At 37.7% G+C, this 24,746-nt stretch overlaps 1 protein-coding gene and 1 long non-coding RNA gene across 2 annotated transcripts; one reads left to right on the forward strand and one right to left on the reverse strand.

Moving 5' to 3' along the window:
* Positions 1-1,843: 1,843 nt before the first annotated feature.
* Positions 1,844-2,450, reverse strand: LOC135470190 (uncharacterized). The gene is made up of 3 exons (XR_010444377.1): positions 2,366-2,450; positions 2,066-2,148; positions 1,844-1,943 (listed from the first exon to the last, which is right to left on the reverse strand). It is a non-coding gene; the product is annotated as an uncharacterized LOC135470190 (long non-coding RNA).
* A 16,296-nt stretch (positions 2,451-18,746) lies between these two features.
* LOC135471839 (uncharacterized) lies at positions 18,747-22,668 on the forward strand. The gene is made up of 4 exons (XM_064751225.1): positions 18,747-18,866; positions 19,866-19,960; positions 20,880-20,932; positions 21,824-22,668. The coding sequence occupies exons 1-4, from the start codon at positions 18,846-18,848 to the stop codon at positions 21,931-21,933; spliced, it is 279 nt and encodes a 92-aa protein (XP_064607295.1). The 5' UTR covers positions 18,747-18,845; the 3' UTR covers positions 21,934-22,668.
* The last annotated feature ends 2,078 nt before the right edge of the window (positions 22,669-24,746 follow it).

Here is a 24,746-nt window from a genome sequence, read left to right on the forward strand (position 1 = left end):
TTGTTTTGAAATTAGGAGATATTAATGTGTGGATAGTGGATTGCTAGAACAAGCTTCTATTTGACTAGTTTAAGCCAATCGTCCAGTACTGAAGGATCTACGTCTCCTGCTTTGACCTCTTTTTAACACGGTCAAAGGTCATTTTTGTTTCTTTGATTTTATATTTACATGTTTCTTTCCTCCATATTTAGGACCCCTCATGCACAAAGAGATTCTTAAAGCCATGATTCTCTATATTAGCAGTCACAAGCCAGGTTGTGGATACATTTATCATTGATGAAAACAGATGATCTTGTGGACTAATTTTGATCTGGAGGGTGATAGTCAGCGTGGAGAAGAACGCATCATCCCACTGAGCCACCGAGGGCTTGTTCTCTTTTCTAGACACGATATGTCTGTATAGGAAAGTTTTTAGGTATCTGGATTTCTTAACTGTCTGGACTTCTGAGTGCAGGTGTTGATGAACGGCATGTCCATATGCTCGTCCATATCACAGGCCAGAGAATGAGCACTGGTTTCTCTTCACATTAAGTGAAATATTCTTAATCCATGTGAATGACTCATCCCTAAGATGATTTTAATTGCTATAGTTTGACAGCTTTTTCAAAAATTTGCCAACCCTTTAAGTGTACCAACCAAAGACGTTCTGATGTTCGTACTAGAAGAGTGGGCAATATTATGTGCAGTGAATTATCGCGAGAACTCCTATAGACGAGACGAAGACAGCTCTCTCGCACAGCTACGAACCATTACGATTCTGAATTACATGATGCTTACACGTGATCGAGTTACAATACCAGTTGACCTTTGAAAGAATTCCGACAAGAACAAGATGGATATGTATCTTAAAGCTGATATCCATAAGATCGGACGAAGAAAGTAGAAATAGTACCCTTAGTTAGAATGTATTATCTGATATCTGGAATATGAATACGGCCAATAGCTCGGCACAGTTTCTTCCACCCATTAACCTGACCCCATATAACCGATGTCTTGTTAAATACTAGCCGTTGTATTTTGTTAAAAAGGCACACATTGCTTGAACACGTGAACAAATCCAGTTTATTCCTTAGAGCTGCAGACCATCATGAGGAAGTCTGCAGTCCTTGATCCGACTATTTTCCACACCCATGCTAAAACACGTCCTTAGGCTATACATCCGCAATTGATGGAATTTGGTCGAAGATTTGCTCCCAAATTCCGAGTACACTGTAGACATTACAGGTTAGTGATATCCTCGATAGTTGCATCCTATTGAAAGTGCTTCTCACTGAAAGGCTGTTTCTTTTCCACCGGCTCAGCAATATGCTTAGAAAATATTTTACATGAGTTCAATTCGTTGCTAAGAAAATACGTATAGTTTAAGAAGCAACCCTGACTTGTTGGTTTCAGTAAGGTGGATGCTCCTCTGTCTTAATTGATGACATTTTCGACCACAAGTAACACCAAAAGTACGGAAACTCAAGAGGCTTTCCCTTCCCTTCATTAAGAAGTCTCACACAGTTAGTCCTGTTTAGGTGTAAGTGGTCTTTTCGTCGTCCAGCTGGCATACATCGTGGATGAAGAACGACATAAACCCAACACCACAGAACAGAAAATTTTGTGGTAAACACACAGGTTGAAGACGCGTGCATGTCAATTTTATTAAAGAACGTAAAGTTAAGTACATTGGACAAACCATGTGTAATTGCCCTGAATTGTGACCTATGTTACTAGACTATTAAAAACCAACACAGACTCATAAACGTTTAAAACCGAAACCAGAAAAGGCGCCTATTGAATCGGTTTAAATCTATGATAGACGTTTACAGCTATTTAAACACGAGCATTGCCCAGACGTTTCCTGGCTCTGATAATAAGACCTCTGCTGTGAACAAAGTGATCTGGTGTCGTGTTGGCAACATTGGGGTATGCATTTAATTGCAATCTCTGACGTAGTTGATCTGTAAAGAACAATGCAAAGAAGCGTTAATGTAGCTGATTGTCAGGAGTATGTATTTCACATGATATTTCAAGCATTCCAAAGAAGATGACTGAAAAATTGTAATGTGTACCGATTACTTACCGAGTTAATGCACATAAAGCTGTCTTGTGGAGCCTTTCCGAAAAACAATGCACAGTTGCGAGGTGCAACCTGCAACATGTTCCCTGAAATTGAATAAAAATTTAAGAGCTGTAATATCTCTTACATTAATTAAATGTGCATATCCAGCTTACATCCAGTTTTACTATTAAAGCCTGTTAACGAAATGATGAAACTCACAAAATGTTGAAATGAGTCTAATTGAGTTCTCTTAACTCATTATTGCCATTGTCAACCCACTGTTAATTAAATACGATAAACTCATTTTACTTATTTACTTACTTCCCCGCCCATTAGGTGAGTTTATTTGAGGGTTCTGGCAAAATCCACCCCCTGGTACCCCCCTCGATCGCATGTCAGAGTTGGTAAGTGATACGCTGATAGCAATGTTCGAGAGTAAATTCAGCGAAATTGTCAGTTGATTCGTGGAGTCGGTGCTATCCTGCAAGAGATGACAAAGTAAGAGCATACATCACGGAGGGTAAAACCAGGGCAGCATCAACAGTGTGATAATTGACAAATAGGGACATGTCACCGGTGAAATCGGGCCTTTACAGTTTACAGTATTAAATTGTCGCCCTCAAGACCAAAAAGGCACTCGAACAATTCACCTATCACATTTAGGACAGGATAGAATGGAAACTGTATCTCTTAGACAACTACCGATCGAATCTCTTCTGGTAAAGTCGTAACATGACTTGACTAACATGTGGTTAATGGCTTAACACACGGTTTAAAAATTCTATTTAAACAGACTACATCAGAGTAAAACCAGAGTAGCGACGACAGTGTGATTGGCAAATGGGCACATGTATTACCTGTGAAATCCGGCACTGAAGGCATGTTGATGCAAAACTAGGCATTCTAGACCAACAGGTTATTAATACACATAGATATAAATATTTAAAGGTTCAATATTTACCACGTGGCCAGTGTATAAACCAGATCACTCTATAAAGCTATAAAAGGTGGGATTTGCTCAAGTGCTCAGGGCTCACCCTCAGGTTTTGTAATACAAACAAGTGTTGAAGAAAAACCAGAAGAAAGACAAAAAAAGTCGATAATACGTGCCGTGCAAAATTACAGCTTTAGCGGTACATACCCACACATGTACTGGTTGACCAGGGTTGATAGGGGCAACCGTGGTGGAGACAACGCAAGTAAGAGTTAGAGAGCTTTCTGTTCCAGTCCGGGAGAATCTGTCCGACAAGAGAGCTTCAACCGAAAGCAGGCCTCCTTGGCCCCCTTGGACGATGTAGTTGACAGTAAAGGATCCTTGTTTTAGGTCATCTTCACATGGACCTGTACCAGCTAATGTATATTGCCGTCCGACATTTGCATCGTTGGGGATGCTGAATCCGAAAGTAAGACTCATCGACTCTCTTGCGATGCTGGTTCCCTTTAGGAAGTCAATATGTCTAAAGTTGTTGGCGTTAGAAGCGAAGCACTGATTAACCCCAACAACCATTGATTCATAACCGCCAACCCAGATAGAGTGAGTGCTGGGATCCCCACGCTGGATAATGTTAAAGTTTTGGTCGATCTGCATGTTTCCGCTAATCGTTACACATCGTTCGGAATTGCCTACAATAATAAATTTACAGATTGTTGTGGTAAAAACTAAAAGAAGTAAATACTAAAGAAGAAAAGTGTATTTCGTAATGGCATTAACTTTTTTCTCATATAGATCCTAAGATATGTTTACATTATGCAGAAAAAATCGTAAATCAGAAGATCGTCATTAAACAAAATGAATGAAATCTCTAATATAGTATAGTCCAACGGAGATCAATAAAAATACAGAAGACACGGTCTCATTTACTTATTTATTAATGATATATTTTATTGGCATTTATCGATGTATCCAAAAATCCTCAGGTTTATGGGTTTAGGGAAAATCGCATCACTCGATGCAGATCACAATCCTTTGCCAGCTACCCGACAAAACTCATATCATAAAGTAGACTTAGCGATGTCTGTTTGTCAGCTTCCGAACAGGTGCGTACAACGGCCCAAGCCCAGGGTGCCTATAGATCATTGATAACTGAAGCCTGTATGATAATTACTTCGTTAAATTTAAATAGGTTGTCGTACAGTTAAATGCAACGTTTCAGCAGATGCCATAAATAAAGATACTTACTCAAAAACTGGATGGCGGAGTCTCGTTGATCACACACGCATACTTTGGGATTGAGAGAAAACAGTGTACCAGTGGCACATGGAATTGTAATTCCACCTAACTTAAAAAAAGCTCGGTCCACGAATCGGGTCCCATTGAGTTCTGGTGTCTTTTGGACGAAATCATAGTCTGAAAATAATAAAGCTCAAGGTGTTCATCACACAAAAAAATGAAGAATTTCAGGCCATAAACTTTTTTTAATCTCTCTCTTAATCCATATCAGTATCGTTTATTATCTTACCAGGAATTCAGCATAGCTATGGACGTTTATGTACTGTTAAAAATATTGTCAGTGAATAATATATTTTGTGTTTGCATTCAGACCAAGGGACCATTCAGACAAAGGGACCAAGGCCAGTATAAATAAAGTATCTTAAGTTGGGGAATCCGTGGCGGAGGTGTTTAGCGGAGCCTCTCACTACTGTGGTCACGTGGGAAAGTCTGCCACCAACTTGCACGTGGTCGTGGGTTTCCCCCGGGTTCTGCCCGGTTTCCTCACACCATAATTCTGGCCGCCCTCGTATAAATGAAATATTCTTGAGCATGGGGTAAAACACCAATCAAATAAACAAATAAAAAAGACATAAATCACAAATTGCAAGTCCTTAAAAAGCAAACCCCAGGACAAGTAAACTGTGATCAGTTCTTTGTTCTACAGTACAGAATCAGGGTACAAATTTTTAACTTCCTAGTGCAAAGAATTTTAATTGTGGTTGTGAATTTTTGACTTAAATCTTAAGACGTTTGATAAATTTGGGGCCCAGCACCAAATGAAGCAAAAGAAAATGAATGTTAGAATGTATCAGTCGATATGATGTAGGCGGTTATTCTCAATAGATTTATAAAAAAAAAGTCAAACAGTATGTTCATACCAAGACAAAATTGTATCAATCGGAAGTACACTGCTTCGTACTAGAAAAAATTACAGTAAATTTGCATGAATGACAAATGAAACAAAACAAAATGGCTTTCTTACTTTCGCATCCTCCCACTTTGGTCAATGCGGCACTGGGGAGAACATATCGGCTAGTGTCCGTCACCTGACCATATGTCCCAACCACCAGAAATAATACTAGCGCGATGTACATCATTCTGAAAGTTACATAAATATGAATTAATAACCTGCAGTTTATGCTATTCTTTAAAGGAACCATCGTAACATCGTTCCATCGCTCTTACGAAGCGATGGCACTATGGCACGAAGCGATGGCACGATGACGTGATGCTAGTAGCTTCGTATCATCGCTTCGTACCATTGTGTCATTGCTTCGTTCGATCAAGTATCAAGTGTCAAGTATCGTGTCTATATTTAAACAAGTGACGTAGTGCACATGTTACATACATTTTGTTACTATAGTCTATTTCTTTTAGCCAGTCGCCTATATTCAGCCATCTGTAGAATCCGTCATACTCGCTACCAAAATTGCTTTACGTTAGTGAAACGTAACACCACGAACTCTACACACTGATATGTTGTACCTTTGTATTATTAAAAGGAAAACACAGGTAGAATACTTTTTCTAATTGATAATGTTAAACTCTACAAGTCTGTTTTCAACACCAAGAACTCATTGCCTCAGATGACGTCATAATTATTCAAGAACAACACGCATGCTGGGTAATGGGCGTGGTGGGTAATTTACTTCATAATAGCTCCACCAACATGCGGTTTGTACAAATTCCACGCAGTGACACAGCCTACACCACTGTCGCAGAGAATAGATTACATACAGTAGATATATAAGCGATCATATACTTCAAGAGTATATGAACCGCTGAGTCCATCGCGTCCTCGATCTTTAACATCCTGTAATTTATGTTGGGGGTGTGTTGCCTCTCAGCCCATGAGAGTCGTTAAAACTGCCCGCTTGTTCGTGTAAATTCGGAACCTACATCCAACATTCCGGTTTCCCGATCGTCAATCGGAAAACGAACTGTACTGTTCGCTACCTTCTGGGAAGAAGAGTTCTACTGGAAATTTACGAACTGCACTTTGGCGGTTTCCGACGGCAATTCTCCTCCTAACACAGAAGACTTCGAGACTAGTTCTTAGGCAAAATGGAGTCGTAAACCGCGAATTAATCAACTATAAATCAAATTATAATTTATCAACTTGAAGTACGCATTAGAATTTTGTTATGGCATGCACCAGCGTGAAAATGCATACTACTCTTTTAAATATTTGTTTGATATTTAAGTTTTCTTCTCCTTTAAAGTCGATAGCAGTTTAAGTAACTGGTATCACCATATGTGAAAACATATTGAATAATTATGACGTCAATGAGGCAATGCGTTCTTGCCGTCGAAACCGAGCTTATACAGTTTAACACCATGGATTAGAGAAAGTGTTTTAACTTCATTTTCTGTTCAAGAATAGGGATTTCCAATATGTCCATGTGTAGAACTCGTGTTGTTACGTGTCTCTGACTAGACAATTTTGGTTGCGAGAATGACTTCTTTTACAAAATAGCCGAATATAAGCGACTGGCTAAAAGAAACAGACTTTAGTTCCGCTTCCAGCTTGTTAAGGGGTAAATGCTCGACGCTAAATAAAAATAATTGGTCAGTAGAGCAAAATGAATATAAAGACTTGGGAGGGCGATGGCACGATGCGTTGACACGAAGGCACGAAGCGAGGACACGATGTTAGCATCATACCATCGCTTCGTGCCATCGTGTTATCGCTTCGTGCCATCGTGCCATCTCTTTGCATCATCGTGCCATCGCTTCGTGTCATCGTCGGGCAATGGTACCATAATGACTTTATCCGGCTTCCAAAATTTCTCCTCATTTATAGTTAAAACAACAAACCTTTCAGCTGTCAAAACAGCTTCTGAGGTATAAATCAAAAGAAAACAGTAAGGCATAAATACGTGAATAAATGCTGAACGTTACACCTAGGCAATATTTCGGTCATATTGTATTAGGCAAAGGCACACTGGTGACCAAGAACCACGACAGTGAGCAGTACGTATGCCAAACGCACTTCTCACATATAGCTATTGCGCAGCTTGAATGAAGCCAAAGGTTGAAATTGACGCTTAGCTGCACAACTGTGTAGTTTCTTTTTAGATATTAATAATGTTGGCTTATTCTACTGGCATTGAGACGAAAATATGGTCTAAGTATATCTCGTTATGTATATTAATTATACGATTATAAAAACATCTTTTTAACTAAGCAATCGAAAACATAAATTTGGATTAACCCTAAACCCTCGTAATTCATGTAACAAATCTCCAATACGCTGCATGCAACGTGCGTTAGTTTAGGTATTTGGGGAAAAAACATATAACTGAGGCAACCGAGTTAAAGGCATTCAAGATTATAGTATAAGAATATACTAAGAAACCAAATGAAGAGTCAGTATCAGTAAGCAAACAAAATGTCATGGAGACTTGAAAATCATCCTTTACCTGCTGATGTGTAGTATAATCCTTCTGGATTAGCACTGCGGGTTCGCTGTCAAGATTTCTCAGTGTCCTATTTGAGCAGTGACAATTTGACGGTCTTTATGTACATTGCCCAGGCCATGAGGCAATCGCGTCGAACCAATGGTCAAAGAGACTACTGAATATATCGAAAACAATTATGAATTTCCTTTGTTGGCCTCAGGATCTGAGTGGTCAGTGATTCTCTATAGAGATGTAATAAGACACGGACCATTGCACTTCGACTCCATTGTCCACAAACCCGTTGTCAGGAAAGGAATGCCGCCTGGACATGCTGGCGCATTGGACATAACAGCGAAATGCTGCACCAAAAAGTGGACAAGCCACGAACACGAAAAAGCGGTACCGGCTCAAAAATACACTCAGGTATAGCTTGTGGTGGAAGTATATAACTTGTGGAATGCACGAGAAAACAACATTATGTGAAGCATACAACAGAATGTTGCTTCGATCATATATAATCGGTAATATTTTCTCATCCTATAAGATGATATATATTTATAATATATGAACTGCATGTAATGACATCTCTGTGGCATACATTGATACATAACATTTTTGTATTGGAGATATAGACTTGTACTTGCTGCAATTTGTAAAATGATGAAGAAGAACAATAAAATCATACATGAGTCATACATTGACCTATTGTTACTGAGTGTTACAAGCATATAGTGCATGAAATCAAGACTTTTCACTGGAATGACACAGAGAAACTGAACTTCGTGCACTATAAAATTGTGTAGAATGTGTATAGCGTTCCTAATGCAGTTTATTAAAAAAAAGATAGATGAATGTCACATTTTAACGTTTAAGGCAGTTAATTTTTCAAAGCCAAATTTTAAAATGTAGCACCGAAAAGATGATTTTCTTCACGATGCAAATATAATAACTCAGATTGCAGATAATCTTCAGGAATACTAAATTATATACAGTTAAAATTTGTTGTCAATAAAAATCTGTCGATTTTCAAAATTGCATGTTAACTACTGACGTTGTTATTGAATCAGCGCCTTTATACTGAAGAAATATTTCTTGTGGATATACATAGAGCATAGGTATCGACAAAATATGTGGATCTGTTCTTTCCGTTTATACTGTGCCAAAGTATATCTGGCATTCCTACATCTTGCCATAACCCTGTGCAAAAAATTGGATCAGTATGTATATTACCAATGTAATGTTTTATTGCTAACTGTATTCCTGCGTTCCTATTGTACAGTGTATGCACATTAATCTTTGTTTGTTTAAGTGCTTATTCGTAACAGAATTACACATTACATCTCGGTAAAGTTAACAAACGAGTGGCGTTGTAATTTGGTTTCAGCAATTAGTATAATTCACTAAGTTGCTTGATTTGGTTAAGAGTCAGCAAATACCCTGAGCTACAGTTTGTGAGCTATTTATTTTTAGTGCTACTGGAGCGTATCACCTTTTTCCTACAACCCAGCCCAATACGGCTAAACCAGACGAACAGGTCTGAAAATCATTCAAATTTTTCTCAGCAGACTGGGTGGAATCCCAGAAGAATGAGGAGACGTGAACAAGGCAAAGTGAATAGTACAATTGTACATACTCATACAAGTTATAGCCGTAATTTAGTAGCAGGGTACAGTCAAGCAGGGTAATCTAGGGTACAAGACGCAAATATTCAGCGTGAAATTTGTATTGTGAGTAATAAAAAAATATTCTCAGAATGTCCATCCATTTTGATGGATTTCATCCGCTTATTTTTTAATTTTAACATCAACGTCGACAGGTATATGCAGGCGTGAAGCCAAAGTATGGCGAGCAAAACCCCCACCCTCAGTTCCAGACATTAAGTTATATGACAACGCAAATACGCGAAATATCAGATTTACGAAATGCATTCAGATCAGCTTGGAGTGATGTTACTTCGTCTGTGTACCATAGTCATGTACCATATTGAAAAAATAGGAATGGTACATATTTTTCATAAATGCTTGTTACCATACATATGCTCGTCGTATTACCAGACCACGGTTTTGTCTGTGTGTTCAACTGTCTGCTAACAGTCCATGTTCCGTTTTAAATAAATGCAGAGGTGATGATGTGTCTCGCCCCAAATTTCCCTGTTTCAGGGGTTCCAATATTGACCACATTTGCTATAAAGGTGGATTTTTAATTTTTTGTAGATGTAAATACATAGGAAAGATATGTCGCGCCTCACGTTTACCTATTTCCAAGCTGGTCAAGGTAACCTCATTGGTATTTCCCATAATTCTGCATTATGGATATAATTACTTTGTGTCCGAGCTACATGGTAACCGGCATGGCTGCCAATGTTCCTATATCTACATTATGAATATATTTTTTTGTCTTGAGCCTTTCTGGAGAAGAAAAAAATGACAACATGCTCAGATAAATTTTCTGACCAGTGTTTGTTGCCACATAGCCTCCAGTTTAGACTGGACGTGTATGTCATTATGATAACCTGGATATTTAGGCTACGAATTGCTATCAGTATATAGTTGTCATAAGTATCCCACGAGTGTGCTACGTCAAATGTCATTACAGCATAATGGGTGATCAAGAGCAGTTGATAACCTTTATTATACCTTGAAACAGATATTATTTCAAAGACGAAAAAGGGGTAGCACACGGTCTAGCTGTCGCATGGACCCCAAATATAGGCCAACATGTCTGAGTTCTGTGCTTCTTTCATGTTTTACTAATTTGAAAACGGTGGATACCGACACCTTTCTCATCACCATTTGGGCCATAGAAGTTTAGAATACGACATACGAATATGTTGTTTATCGTCATTTATCTTAGGGTTTATTTTAACTGTTCATGTAAAAGCTTAATTCGTAGTAACTTCGACAATCGCTTAGCACCAGAATTGATGAGAATTAGTTAAAACATGCAGTGATGTTAATTACAATATATTAGATGTCACAGGCCTAGAATTACTCGAATGTCGTCTCTTTTAACATATAGTATGATGCCATCCGAACTGCACCGAATTCTGGATTTTGTACTTCAACTATAAAGGCTTCAATTCTGTTGTGCTCATCAGATTAGCATATCACTTAATACAAACCACGGACCGCTTTGGTGGCCTAATCGTTAAAGTGTTCGCCTCGAAATCATACCAAGACTTTAAAAAACTGGTATTTGTTGCTGCTTAGCGCTCAGCACTGAGAGGTTAGAGCTGGTCAGTACTCGGTGTTACTCGGTGGGGTGTCATGACTGATGTCTTCGACATGATGCTTCAGTGGCGGCTGCTCTTTGCCGGCATGGACTCGTCCTGCCACAAGGATACACAATATATGTACACTCATCACTGAGCCCTCGTCGTTTTTATACAAACCTCGTATGTATGACATTATGACATTTTATACAAACCGCGTATTCTGTCATTACGACATTTTATACAAACCACGTGTGTCTGTCACTATGACATTTTATACAAACCGCGTATGTATGTCATTTTGACATTTTATACCATGTATGTATGTCATGACATTTTATAGAAACCGTGTATTATGTCACTATCACATTTTTTACAAACCACGTATGTCTCTCTTTCGGACATTTTATACAAAATTCTACTATGTCATTGTGACATTTCGACCTGATCTGTCTGTCATTAAAAAAGTGGCTCATGTCATTGAATACCAAAAAACTAGAAACCTACATGTGTCATTACGGTTTCTGGACGGTATCCATGAGATTTCAAATTCTTAAGTCCTAAAAACTGTCAATGGCGAAGCCAAAACCTGTCTGCAGGCTTTTTGACACAAAACACTCATTTAAAATAATCTTATAAAACATTGCTTTTTAAGTCATAAACTGAGAGTGGTACCCAAATTAATTAGGGGAAGGGATATTGGCCGATGGCCAGCACTAACCCATTTCTTCACAGAAAGCTAAATTTCAAAGTCAATAACAAAAGCAGAATGAGGTCATGCAAAAATCCCAATCAATGCATCGAATTTGAAAGACCCGACCCTGGCCTGAACGTATTCATTGTGCGAATGATTACAAAGTGCATAAAATGAAGATTTATGCGCTGTATGCATAAGCATGCACATACGTGCAAATTCACAGCAGCTGCGGCATGCTGCAGAAAGTCGAGGTCGCTTGCACTCTGACCCTTCAGACAGATCTGCAAAGCTGCTATATATTTTGCGTGCTTTTCTGTTTTGGAAGATTACAGATATTTCTCTTTTCGCAGTTAAAGCACGTTTATCTCAGACCACCTGTATGTACGAGTTGGCTTACATTTACTGGTTGTAAGCGAAACGCGAAAACTCAACCAATATGCCTAATACAACGCTGAACTCTACACTTCTGAGTGTCTCAATCCCCGCTTTCTTGTCATTGTACTCGAGCTATTCCTTCGTCAGTAACTAGTGATCTTTTGTCCGTGGTTCGATTTCATTTAACGCACACAAAGTAAGTGTCCAGACTGCGACTTTTTCACATCCAAGTTCAATGCCATCCAAGCGAAAACTTGAGACCCCGGTGTTCAAAAAATGTTTCTAAGACTGGATAAAATCGACGTTCGATTTCGGGTATAGAGGACAAAGCACCGGTGGACCCACTTATTTACTTGGTGAAAGATCAATGTGTGGCCACTCAAGCTTATCTATGCAAAGTTTATAGTATTCTCTAAGTTAATCATTGCAGCGTATTGCTGCTTTACTACGTCTCTCCTTATGGAGAGTTTTAAGTGTATTAAAAAAGGTGTATGTTTTACGAGGCTTTCTCAACCATTTCGTCTCATATCTCTGGAAAAAAACTGTCCGAATGAATACATCACAGATGAAGTACATAGTATGGTGTGTATCAATGGAGTGGTAAGAATTTAGTGCTTTGCCAAAGAGGTCGCCTAGACGAATGCAGCTCGGTTTTTAGGCTGCGGATTTACGTTAGAAGGATTTTCAGGTGCCTGACGAAGATTGATAGTTTGATGATCATATAACTGAAAATTCTAGAGAATTGTGTTAAACCAGTCCAACCAGTCAGTAAGTTAATAATCAATATAAACGCGCCTAAAGCACGATTGTGATTTGATAATACTACAGGATGTTAGCAGATAAAGTGCGCGGTGACTTATGATGGCCATACTAAATAGTTTCAGTGTAACAAGATAGAAAGTGTAACCTAACTAATCAGGTTACACTTTCTGTCTTGTAACATAAGCATACACATGCATATGTATATATAAAAGCGCCTCATATGGTCCTAGTCATTATCACAGTTGTTTCCTTGGTGTACAATAACAGATGTGCTTTTTCACAGTTTTTATAATCTAATAAGTCCAACTCAAGTCCAACTTTGTTTTTACTAAAATATAACCAGTGACCGTGTCCAAAGTCTCAGATTTCAACTTGTCATACACAAAAGCATGTAGCTTGAGGTAAACCATTATTGATTTCAAGTCGAACTGTCACTCTACCGGACTCTCTTTGAAAAGGGAGAGTCTTTCTGAATCGGGATTATCACCTTTCAAACAAGTTTACACTATGTTGGTAGAAGGGTCAGTCTACCGTGTATGAGGAGATGGGTGAACAGGGAGCGCTGATAATTATTTAGTCACCATGCAGTGATGAAATAACTCCTGTGATGTGAGTAGGTGTGCTATTTTGAAAAGGTGTAATTCTGAAAGGAATTTAACAAAATGACTAAGTGATGTAGTGGAACTCTAGACTCGTGTTATACACTGGAAAAGCTGCTATTATAGTCCAAGAGCAATTTGTTTCTTTCATTCAGAATGTACTCTGCATCCAGAATATTTGATTTATACATGATCTTGGTAATGCGGATCCGTAAAACGAACCTACCAAAAAACTGTTTACTAAGGTGAAAAAAATTATCTCGCGGTACCCGAACCTTCCTAACTAAATAGTGTTTGTCGCTTTTAAGTGTCCAAAAACGACGACCATCTGGTCGATAGTTTTTGTTTTTGTCAAACAAGGTCGATCGAGGTAGCCTTTTGCCTTTTTATCTTTCAAGGAAAAATGTTTGCCTATCTCCTACATGACCCCGAATGTTCAGGTGTATGAGTGAACCACTGACCGTCGTACTCTTCGCAAGGCACGCTTCCCTCCCAACACTATTGCCTTTTAAATGATTCACCTTTTAACCTCGTGCAATACACGTGGTCTTATTCAGCTTTAACTTCATCATTCAACTATTGGCCTTTGTGTCCGTGCGCGGCTGTGTTCAACAGTGAAATGCTGAAATGCTTCAACAGTGAAGTATCTCTTACAACCAGGATGTAGACAATAAAGGAATAAACGTTGTGAAAGCACCGTCACTTTCGACCCTGCGATTGTTATCACAGAGTTTGTAATAGAAGAATTTCCATTCTCATATATAAAAATGTTTCAGTTCACTACGCAAATATTTAGGGAGTAATTGGTGCAGTATCGAACCCTGAACGGCAAAATTTGCATTTTGGAAAAGTTGACGTTTTAAGGCAAAGCAAAGTATGTTTATGATGAAACAGTATGATACAGGAACAGATGCTTGTTTCGCTCACTGATTTGAGGGACAGCGACAAAGCTAGCATTGCTCTCACCGCACCCTATTGCTCTTTGATATAGGTGAGGAGGCGGACCCTATACATGTATATACTCGAATCAGTTGTATATTCTGGAGTGCTAGTATTTTTTTAAATCTCAATTAAACAAATAAATACATTAAATCAATAAATCACTTGAATCAACGATAATCCTATATTCTCGCCATCAAGCTTATATTCTCTACTCATGTTTCTATAGAAGATGGCATTTGGCCCATCACATCGAAACACCATAAATTATAAATAAAAAATAGCTCTATCATGTGGCATTAACGACAGCACATGTATAAAATAGTTTACTCTATTTTCCTAGAAAAACAAAACAACAACGTGTTAACGGAAAAATAAATAGTGCATTGAATGGTACTGGCTTGACGCATTCCATGTAGTCTGTACATCCTTTAATGTGGGTTTAGTTTTCCAAAAGTCCCACTATATACTGTTGGCCTTTCGATCTTTTTATATGGAACATGTACTTAGCAGCTTGCAAAGGAACTGGGAAAACGCTGGCATTATTTGTTTGCGAAAACGAAATGTTTTCTGAGTACTGTATACTTTTGTGAGTCTTCTGTCACGTCTGGACACATCACTGGCCCCCGCTGATTCTGCATGGAGTGTCTGCGCTATGTATCATTGTCCACATGACGACTGAATACCCAGAAGATGACTGGATTAGCCACAGGTCATGATTTTGGAAATAAAGCCTTCATAGGTCTATACACATAAGGTATGTGGTGAAACTTTTGTTTGAATAATGGCGCAAGGATTTCATAGTAGTTTGCGTTTCGTGTGGTTTGATTGATTACCTTATATCTGAGTGTTGTTAAACGCCATAGGTATACTTTGGATGTTTATCACTTAGAAGATGGCAGTCAGTTTCATAGCTGAAAAAAAACCGATTAAGTACATGGCCAAGACAAACGACCAACTTTAAAACTGGCAAGTTACTGGCAAACGTGTGACGATCAAATATACACACCACACAGTTGCTTGAAGACAAGCGGTTTTCAAGACTTTGCAAATACCCAAACGAGAGCCCTTGATCGCTTTTTGTCTCTATCAAATTCTTTGCCTAAGTCCGAGAATGAACCCGCGCTGGGTGGGTTCTAGCAAGTACATATGTACCTTAACCACCTGATCACTAAAAGGGTCAGCGTAGCCATGTAATCTGTATCATCGGCGGTGACTTCTACCCTTACATATAAATTCCTCACAGTGAATAAAAAGTTATTTCTTCTTAAAAAAGTTTATTTATTAATTTTTATTCATTTTTTCTATTTTAAAAAAAATTGACATCACCGGCCTGTCATAGAAAATTAGAATGCATCGATTAATTTGAAGATGTCGAGGCTTATTTTATGAGACAAGGCCAGTTCTGTCCTTTGGCTCCCATTCAATTTACAATGAACCTGATATCATTGAAAATATTTATATATCCTCTTGAGTCACATTATATAGGACACTATCTAATCAACATCAGTAAGAAATCAGAGTCAAGGCGAGAGTCCGCAGCTGTTCTCCCCGCACTAAAGCTCTCATGCATGGAGGGACATGACAAGAACTTATATAAAACAGGACAAACTCCTATTTTACAACACCATTTAACCTCATTAACTTATTGAAGAGACAATACAAAAATATGTTTTAGATCACGCATATTCACCTACAAAAAGGCTCTTATCGAAACGAAAGTTAATATATGTTCAGATGCAACAAACGGCGATTCAAGTCGCGCTGTCTTTGTATTGTTCTAACTGTCGGTCCGTTTGTCGATCATCCTACATCCTACATAAGACAACATCAACTTCTCGCGGAAAAGTCGCCTACAGCTATGGCAAATTTACACTTGTTTATATACAGAACGTATTCTTCACCATGATGGTTATAGGCCTTCGAAATGAATATAATATATGCCTACAAATAAAAAGAAAATGATCCATCAACTGTTCAATCTGAAATGGAAATTTCGGAGCCAATCCAGAAAACCTGAGCTACCTTTCAAAAGGCGGATGTATCACCGCGAATGGTGGTATTGTGTTTGTGGGAATTACACATTATACAGGCTATAGCGACGTAAAGATAGACGGCTGTGGTAGTGAATGGATACTTGTTAAATTTAATGGATCATCAGCTTATACTTACCATGCAGTGGAACGCTTTCGTGAAAAGAATGCAAGGCTATATTCTTTGTGTAAGTGCAAGCGATAGAGAATGCCAGGAATGAGTGAAAGTGTGAAACCCTACATTACAATTAATATCCTATGCATGAGCGGAAAGGGCGAGATTTGAAATTTCAGTGGATGTAATATATATATATATATATATATATATATATATATATATATATATATATATATATATATATATATATATATATATATATAGACCTGAATATGGAGGGATTTTTCATCTGTATAGAGTGGAACATCGACAGACATTATACAAGGCAGTCTCATTTATGATAAAATGTAAAAATTTTCGACTGAAGAAAGATTAGAAACACTTAGACACTCGTATCACTCCATCCACAGTCTGCCTTCTGAGAAACAGAATAAGCTTCAGTCAGTTAACGTAAAATACATCGCCAAACGCTACTTATGTATTTATTTATTTGAATGGAGATGTACGCCGTACAAAATAAATCTTCAATTACACCAGAGTGGCTAGCATTGTGGTTGGAGGAAATCCGGTGGAACACGGGGGGAACCCATGACCATCAGCAAGTTGCTGGAAGACTTTCTCACTTAAGAGGAAACCAGCATGAGCCGCATGGACTTGAACTATCAGCGATCACATATAATTGGTGAAATGCTCCTGGGTCATCCATGATTGCTCTGTGCACCAGCACGCTCGCCACTAGGCCATGGAAGGTCCTGCTTAGAATTAGTAATAAATTACACTGGGCTGCATTACTGCTCTCACATTTTACTCGGTGTCAAACAGGTATATGTACTGTTAGTTGTTAATGCAAGGTCGGCCATTCAGCCCATGGACAACAACCAGGCTTCGGTAGTCAGAACACCCAGATGACTACCATTCAGTGTATTGTTGCCTTGTTCCGATCCACCACTCTATAGCCCTATATATTTACTAACGCAAGCCTTGTCCTATAGACCCCACCAGTATGATGCCTGCGTTGTCTCTGAAGACCATTCAGCTATTGTCATCCAGACGCCAAAGTCGTGTGAAAATCACGAGGCCCTGTACTATAAACATGCATGTCTGGCGCACACCTTTCATTGCCAGGAAAAGACATGCTTGGTCAGTCACTCTGTTGCCTTACACTGCGTATTACTACAATACAACCATGCCAGAACCTGCCGTAAGTTTTTGCTAACATTGCCGAAATACAAATGTTTGCTTACATGAATGTGTCCATTCGTAACAAAAAACAGAAAAAAAGCTGTCCAAGCCATATCTTGTACATAATACGGTGACCAGATCAAAATGTTTTGGACCCATGCACTGTTGGGACACTAGGCTGTATATTATGGTAACTAATGATGAGATGGAAAAAACGTATGGAGTGTTGGAAACAGACGTTAATGAGATGTGTCTTTAATTTTCCTTGCCCGATATATGTGACAGGTAGAATAGCCCATTAACCAATATAATTAACTTCGTGTAATTAGCTTCGAAACGCAGGTGTATAGGTATATATAAGTCTCTCTCTCTGCCAGTCAAATTTTTGGTATCCTATCTTTTTAAATGCATGGGTCATTCAAATTCATTTAAGGTTTACTTTGTTGTGCAAAGTTTTTCAGAATGTCACAACGTGCGAAATTTTTCTCACATTGGGTGAGTAATCGTTCAACAGGCAATGCAGGTTTGAAATTCTGACAGTTATTTACGGTATCAATTAATCTTCAAGTGTACATTGGCATGGTGACCTATAGTTTTACTGTGTAGCCCTACAGCCTTATATAAAATAAAATGAATAACGTTATATCTCGGTCTAGACCATGATAATTACTGAATTTAATTGTACGTTGTTTAGTTTCAGTCACTGGAACAACCTGAAGCTGGCAGACCACAGGACTAAGACTGCATGTAAACAATGTAGTTCACTACAAAAAGTTAAACTGTTAGTTTTAATAGAACTCTGAATTAATAGAATGTGTGTGTTAGATTTAACGAAATACAATTCTATCATAACCCAGACAACAGATTTTCTGTTAAATTTAACAGATAATTTTTTTTAGAGTAAGCTACTTAGGCATATTTAAATTAAGACTGAAGCTCTTACAGCAGTGCCTTAATCAGGATTCCATTTATCTACGACACATTTAACATTGTGTTAAATAACCCATCCCAAGCATTTTTTTACAGCTTGTTTTACGTTGCAATTCTTGGCACACTATACACGAATACCGTAAATGGCGAATTTTTCAGACCGTAACTTGCAGTATGCAGCCTTGAGGGAGTCGATGGAACTGTTGTGTCAGGGGAGGTAATCAACCGGAAGTCAAACCCCCCAGTCACTGGACCCAAGACGCCACGTGGTAATGTTTACTATCGGGTTTTCGCAGATTTCGTGTGTTAACACTTAAGCGAAAGTCTTTTACCCGCAAGACAATGGTTACCATAGCTTCTCAGGTATGGATATTCTTCATGCAGTATTATACTTTGCACCTTTCGGTTTAAGATTACACTTTAAATAAGGTGTCGATCACAGGTAACGACCAACCCTATCGTTTAATCTGGTTTGTCACACCTGTCCATGCATGTATACCATGAATTATTGAATGTGGCTAGTGTTAGCTTGTATTTTGTGTACACATGCATGCATGCTGTTAGTATCTAAATAACCCAAAGGTTTAAACTGCTAGAAGAAAGAACAATAAAAGGCAAGGCTGACCAATATTTCCAATATTTGGGAATATAGTGTTGACATTCTACATCTGTAGCACGTTATGTGTAGATCATTCACACACTAACTTATGTATAAGCTTAGCTACATACCATATATATTTACAAAGCATTTTCAAGAAAAATATACCAGCTATTGCAGAAATTTTCATTGGTAGGGTTAGGCATTGTACATTTAAGGTATTAATAAGTTGAAGTCTGAATAAATTAAATACATATTTAAAACATCTAAAGAATATTTGTTCCAGACAGAGAGAATGCCAGAGTACTGAATAAGAGGTCAGGTATTTGTACATGTAAGAAGGTTATTATAAACCTGGTCAAGTTTATCTTATTACATGTAAATGCAAGCTGCTCATTTTAAGAGACAATCCAAACAGTGGCTGTGATATGTACTGAATGCAGCAGTTTAAAAGTTAGTATGGGTAATACCATGGCTCTGCCCAATTGGCTCCTACCATGATGCTGTAATTGAAATATTCTATAGAAAGGCGTAGAACACAAATCAGGTAAAAAATAAATAAAACTTAGTACATGTACGTATACAGGTAGATATTTGACAGAACGGTGCAATATGTAAGAGTTAGCTCCCTTTTGTCCCTTTTTTCGGCTTGAAACAACATATTAATAAATGAGTTTACAGGGATTCCAAAGGCAGACATGTTTAATGAGTAGTCACTGTCACTAAACATTTTGTAATCATGTGTGAAATGGCTTGTTTTGTAGCTGGAGTCAAGAGAAAAACAGCTCAGTCACTGTGAGAAGGAGCTTGACAGGGTACAGACCTCTTTGAGACTAGGTGGGCTGACAGAGGAACATAGGTATTGCAATATTTAGTACTGTACCAGTATTTCCAACTGATATAGGGGTAAAATCAGAGTACTAATGTGGTAGGCCTAAAATACCATGTTATCACCCTTTATGAGAATACTTAATTATGACTCCCACCTCCTCTGACATACCAATACCTTAAAGGTGTTTCATGTGAATTATAATAAAATGCTTAAATCTGCAGACGTCATACACCCAAACAGATTTCTCTATGTCTAGGTGTGAATGTACCAGTTACTCTTGGTAACATTAGGGGTTTGGATTAATTTATTTATTTCTTATCATGCCCCGGGCTCTGCCCGGTTTCCTCCCACCATAAGGCTGACAGCCGTCGTATAAGTGAAGTATTCTTGAGTACGGCGTAAAACACCAGTCAAATAAGTAAATAAATAAATTCTTATCATGACAGAGGATTAAGATTGAAATGTCATACATTGGGTTCTTGTTTGAGCCCAGAGTGTTTTGTTCCAAAGTGCACTTTAGTGTATGGATAGTCAACCTAAAGTGACATCTATTATGTGCCAGGTGGGTAAGGATTAAGCTTGACTTAACTTCTAAACCACTTCCCACACTTCAGCATTTATTATCGTATTAGAGGAACAGCTTTTTAGGATGGTTAGACCACCAAATAATCATATATTTCTTAATGTTACATTTGTGCACAAAAGACTAAGCATTCTGAATTTCTTCGGTTGTGTCTGTCAGCAACCTGCGGATGGTCGTGGGTTTCTCCCGCGCTTTGCGTGGTTTCCTCCTACCATAATGCTGGCCACTGTCCTATAAGTGAAATATTCTTGAGTAAGGTGAAAAACACCAATCAAATAAATTCTTCAGTTGTGATTGCTCAAGAATTCAAGGTATTTGTGTGCTAGCTGTTTTAATAAAAAGGCATGTTTGGTGTTTTTGCAGGACCAACCTTCAAGATAAGGAAAGAAGTCTTAAGAGGGAAATACATTCTCATGGTAAATTTCATTTATTTCTTAAGTCCGTGCTACCTTATGAACAAGATGGTGAGGATTGGTATATGTTGTGATGTGCCAGGGATTTCAAGAAAATTATCATGTGTTATACTCACCTGTTCAAGACTGTCAGGAGATATGTCATATTCATTGGTAGAATGATGTCAGGAGAATGGAATTATGTCATCCTTTTGTGGAGATAATAATATATCGAAGGGTGTTGCATATGCGATATACATATCTCGCCCTGTATTGCTTGATAGAGTCATGGGTTTCAACTGGCTTTGCGCAGGCTTTGCCTGGTTTCCTTCCACCATTGGTGCCGTCATGTAAGCGAAGTATTCTTGAGTACAGCATGAAACATTAATCAAATAAATAAATAAAAGGTGTTTTGAGGTTTGCTTGGAGCATGGGATGATACTCTACTGGAAAATCAAAAGTTTCAGCATGAAAAACAATGTTTTGTGACCTTTATATGCCTCTAAAAATGCATTTTTGTGGGCAAATTTGGTGATTTAGGGTAAATCAAATATATAACTTGTTACATATCGTGTAAAATGTGATGATTTCAGTCTGTACTGTTTGCAAAGTGATTAATGATTTAAAAAAATAGTATTTCAATGATACTCCACCAGAAGATTTCCCAATGAATTCTGCAGTCAGTATGACACTTTTGCTTGCTTTTATCCATGTTTGTTCCATCAATATGTAATTGTAGTTGTAATCAAAGCAGGACTGAGATATGTAACAGCTCAGTTTGTATGGGTTTGTGTCAAGTTCATTTGTGTAAGGACATCATGAGAATTGACCTGATGTTTGTGTAAATGCTTCAAGTAATGTGTTAAGTGCTTAGGACTGAATTAAACATTAACAAGAAGGATAATTATTTTGTAGAAAAGAAAATGAAAGAACTACGCAAAGAGAACTGGAAATCTGCCGTGGTGTCTGTAATTTTACTAGGCTTGATATTCATCCTATACAAATATCTTACAACTGATTCCTGATGATGAAAAGGTGATGCTGTAGTGGAAGTGTAGACTGTCATGGATGAATTGTGCGCATGAAAGAATGGTATGAAAAAAATATGGTCGGTCATAATGTGTAATCTTTGTTCACTGGAAATATGTGATTATGTAGTAAAATTTTTGCCGGACCATTTTTGTCTGTTTTTGTAGTATACCTACCTATTTGTCACATACAGTTCTTGTACATAATGATGGCATTGTAGCCTTTGATATACACGAGCATGTGTAATGTAAATATGTATTTAATCTGATCGTGTCCATTTAAATAAATGTGAAAGAATTGTATGTAGTGATATTCATGCGCAAGTTTCTTATTTCTGTATTTGTGACATAACCCATATCCCAAACTGTATTTTAAGTTATTCAGGGCCAATCATACATGTGTTTCTAATATATATGTTGTTTGTGTTATCTTTGTATTAAATTCTATCATTGATTTTTTTCATCTTGATTTCACAAGTAAGTGCTCTTCTTTCGCAAAGTCCGCAGTCCTACACATATCGTTGATTATGTTGACCTGAAATTGGACAGATATACCATGGCAACAGCTCTGTGGCACTGCCATACATGCAGTATGCTATCTTGAGACTGAAGTATCTGTTAAAGTGTCCCTTAGCTGGTTGTTGTCTATAATTAAAGCCATATTTTTGACAATCCTGAAGACTTCCACACAACATTGTTACCTGGTTTCTGACAGGTAAAAAGTCACAAACATGGGGATACAATAAACTATTTAAGTTTATAAGTTGTTAATTATTGAAGCCTACAGGTGAATTAGGTCTTCTGTACAATACTTTGTTAATTTATTTCCATTCAGTCTTGTTGTTTATTTTTAAAACTTTATTTTTTGAAACTTTTATCAAAAAAGGAATTCAGTTTTGTGTGAACTTTAGCAGATCTATGATTTATTATTTTTTTATTAAAAGATTATTCACACAATAAGGTAATACATTTTAAACACCTGTAAAAATTTCATTTGACGCCAACAGTGTGTCTTGCATTTACAGGTGCTGTATCATAGAGTGGTTAGTTTTATGATACCTCTTTCTTGATGAAGATTGACTACAGGGTTACATTCCGATCTGTCTTCCATGACCAACGGGTCAGCCGTTTGGAAATTTAAATCAGAAAAATTACGCACAGTCATTGTTTTTCCTTCAAAGTATTTACAACTACATACGCATGTACAGTGTTGTTATAATGATCCATTTATTACAAAATTACACTCACATCTATGATAAATCTGCTTGGGAGTAAAATTCCTCTGTTTGCATTGTACGTACACAGCAACTATTTATGCCCGATGCTCATGTATGAACAGAAAGGAATGGATACACCCATTATTTGACATGCCTCAATCATTGGGACAATGCAAATGATGTAAAATTCTGTTCCTCTGTCGATTACACATTGAAACTGCTCATGCTGAAGTTCGTTTAGTCAGGTGAGCGTTGGGCAAAAGACCCTCACCTTTCTGTGTGCAGATCCTGTTTGTCAATGCGTTTCCACTCTTTCCCAGCAATATAAAAGTTTGCGGTGTTTTTCCTTAATCACGTTTTTATTCTCTGAGGCAAGCGTATTCAAGATGAAAATATATGTCTGCTGAAGTGGTTTTGCTTTAATGCTGCTGTTTGAAGATAGACTTTCTCTGTAAGCTTCAGGGCAACATTTCTAGCATATAGGCTATCGTTTTACACCGTCCTTAAGGATGCTTCACATGTAAAAGGACTAAGTGTAAGAGTAGAGGAACCTTTGTACTGTATACAGTAGCTATAGAGTCCAATACAATACCTCAAAGAAGACTACAGTAAAGAAATTCAGCAAGATTAAACTATGCATATATTACGAAAAAAAATGTTAACATCAGTTCTTTAATGGAGGCCAGTTTAATCATGATGTACACTATTTGAAAAAAAAGGTTCTTTTTTCAGTTTTAGAGGACACTACATAGCAAAAGCAAAAGTGAGAGTATATATGGTGACATGTGTTCAGAATGCACACATCAGTGTAACTGCCACAAATGCTTTTGTTTTCGCATCCTGGCAAAAGTGAAAAAGATCTGAACCAACCATGTGAAGTCAACACAAATAGCAGAGCTACGAAATAAAGGGAGCGACATATTCTGTACATGTAGGTTATGACCCAAAACACCTATACAACAGCGTATTTGAGTAAAAAACCTGATTTATATCTCAGATGTATCACTAACTGCGGAAGTTAACAGCAGGCAGTAGTAACTTCATAAGACAAAATAAATAATATACGAGATATAAGAGAAAAATAACAGCTAAAGGTAGGCATGGTGTTTGCCACAATTGTTTGGCAGTTAATATACTCTATGTTGTGTTACATAAACAAATTTTATTGCGAGAAGTACCTTTGAATAAATTCTTATGTAGTAAGCAAATATGCTGTGCAGCGAAAAGAAATTGTCGACAGTCTTTTGGATTTGGACATTTTGTGTGCAAAATGCATTTATGTGAGTAAAATCGGTGGCCGAGCTGTTCAAGAGCTCATAAACACTTTTTGTGTCAAAAATCTTTTTTCAAAATATAATAAGTATAACTATATACAAGAAACGGTATATAAATCAAACAGAGACACAGACAAAGGCATTGGTTTGAAGTCACGCTTAAAATCTCAGGGAGACGCGATAAAACATGGTAATGGTTATCTGTAACTCTGTTAAATGGAGAAAGCTTACACATCTCACGATGCAGAGTTGGTGAGGGGTATATGATGTTTATAATGCTGCATATCCGCTCGGTATTACCGTTGACTGGTCAGCTGTT

Source organism: Liolophura sinensis, chromosome 7, assembly GCF_032854445.1.
Source record: "Liolophura sinensis isolate JHLJ2023 chromosome 7, CUHK_Ljap_v2, whole genome shotgun sequence".
Classification (NCBI taxonomy): Eukaryota; Metazoa; Mollusca; class Polyplacophora; order Chitonida; family Chitonidae; genus Liolophura; species Liolophura sinensis.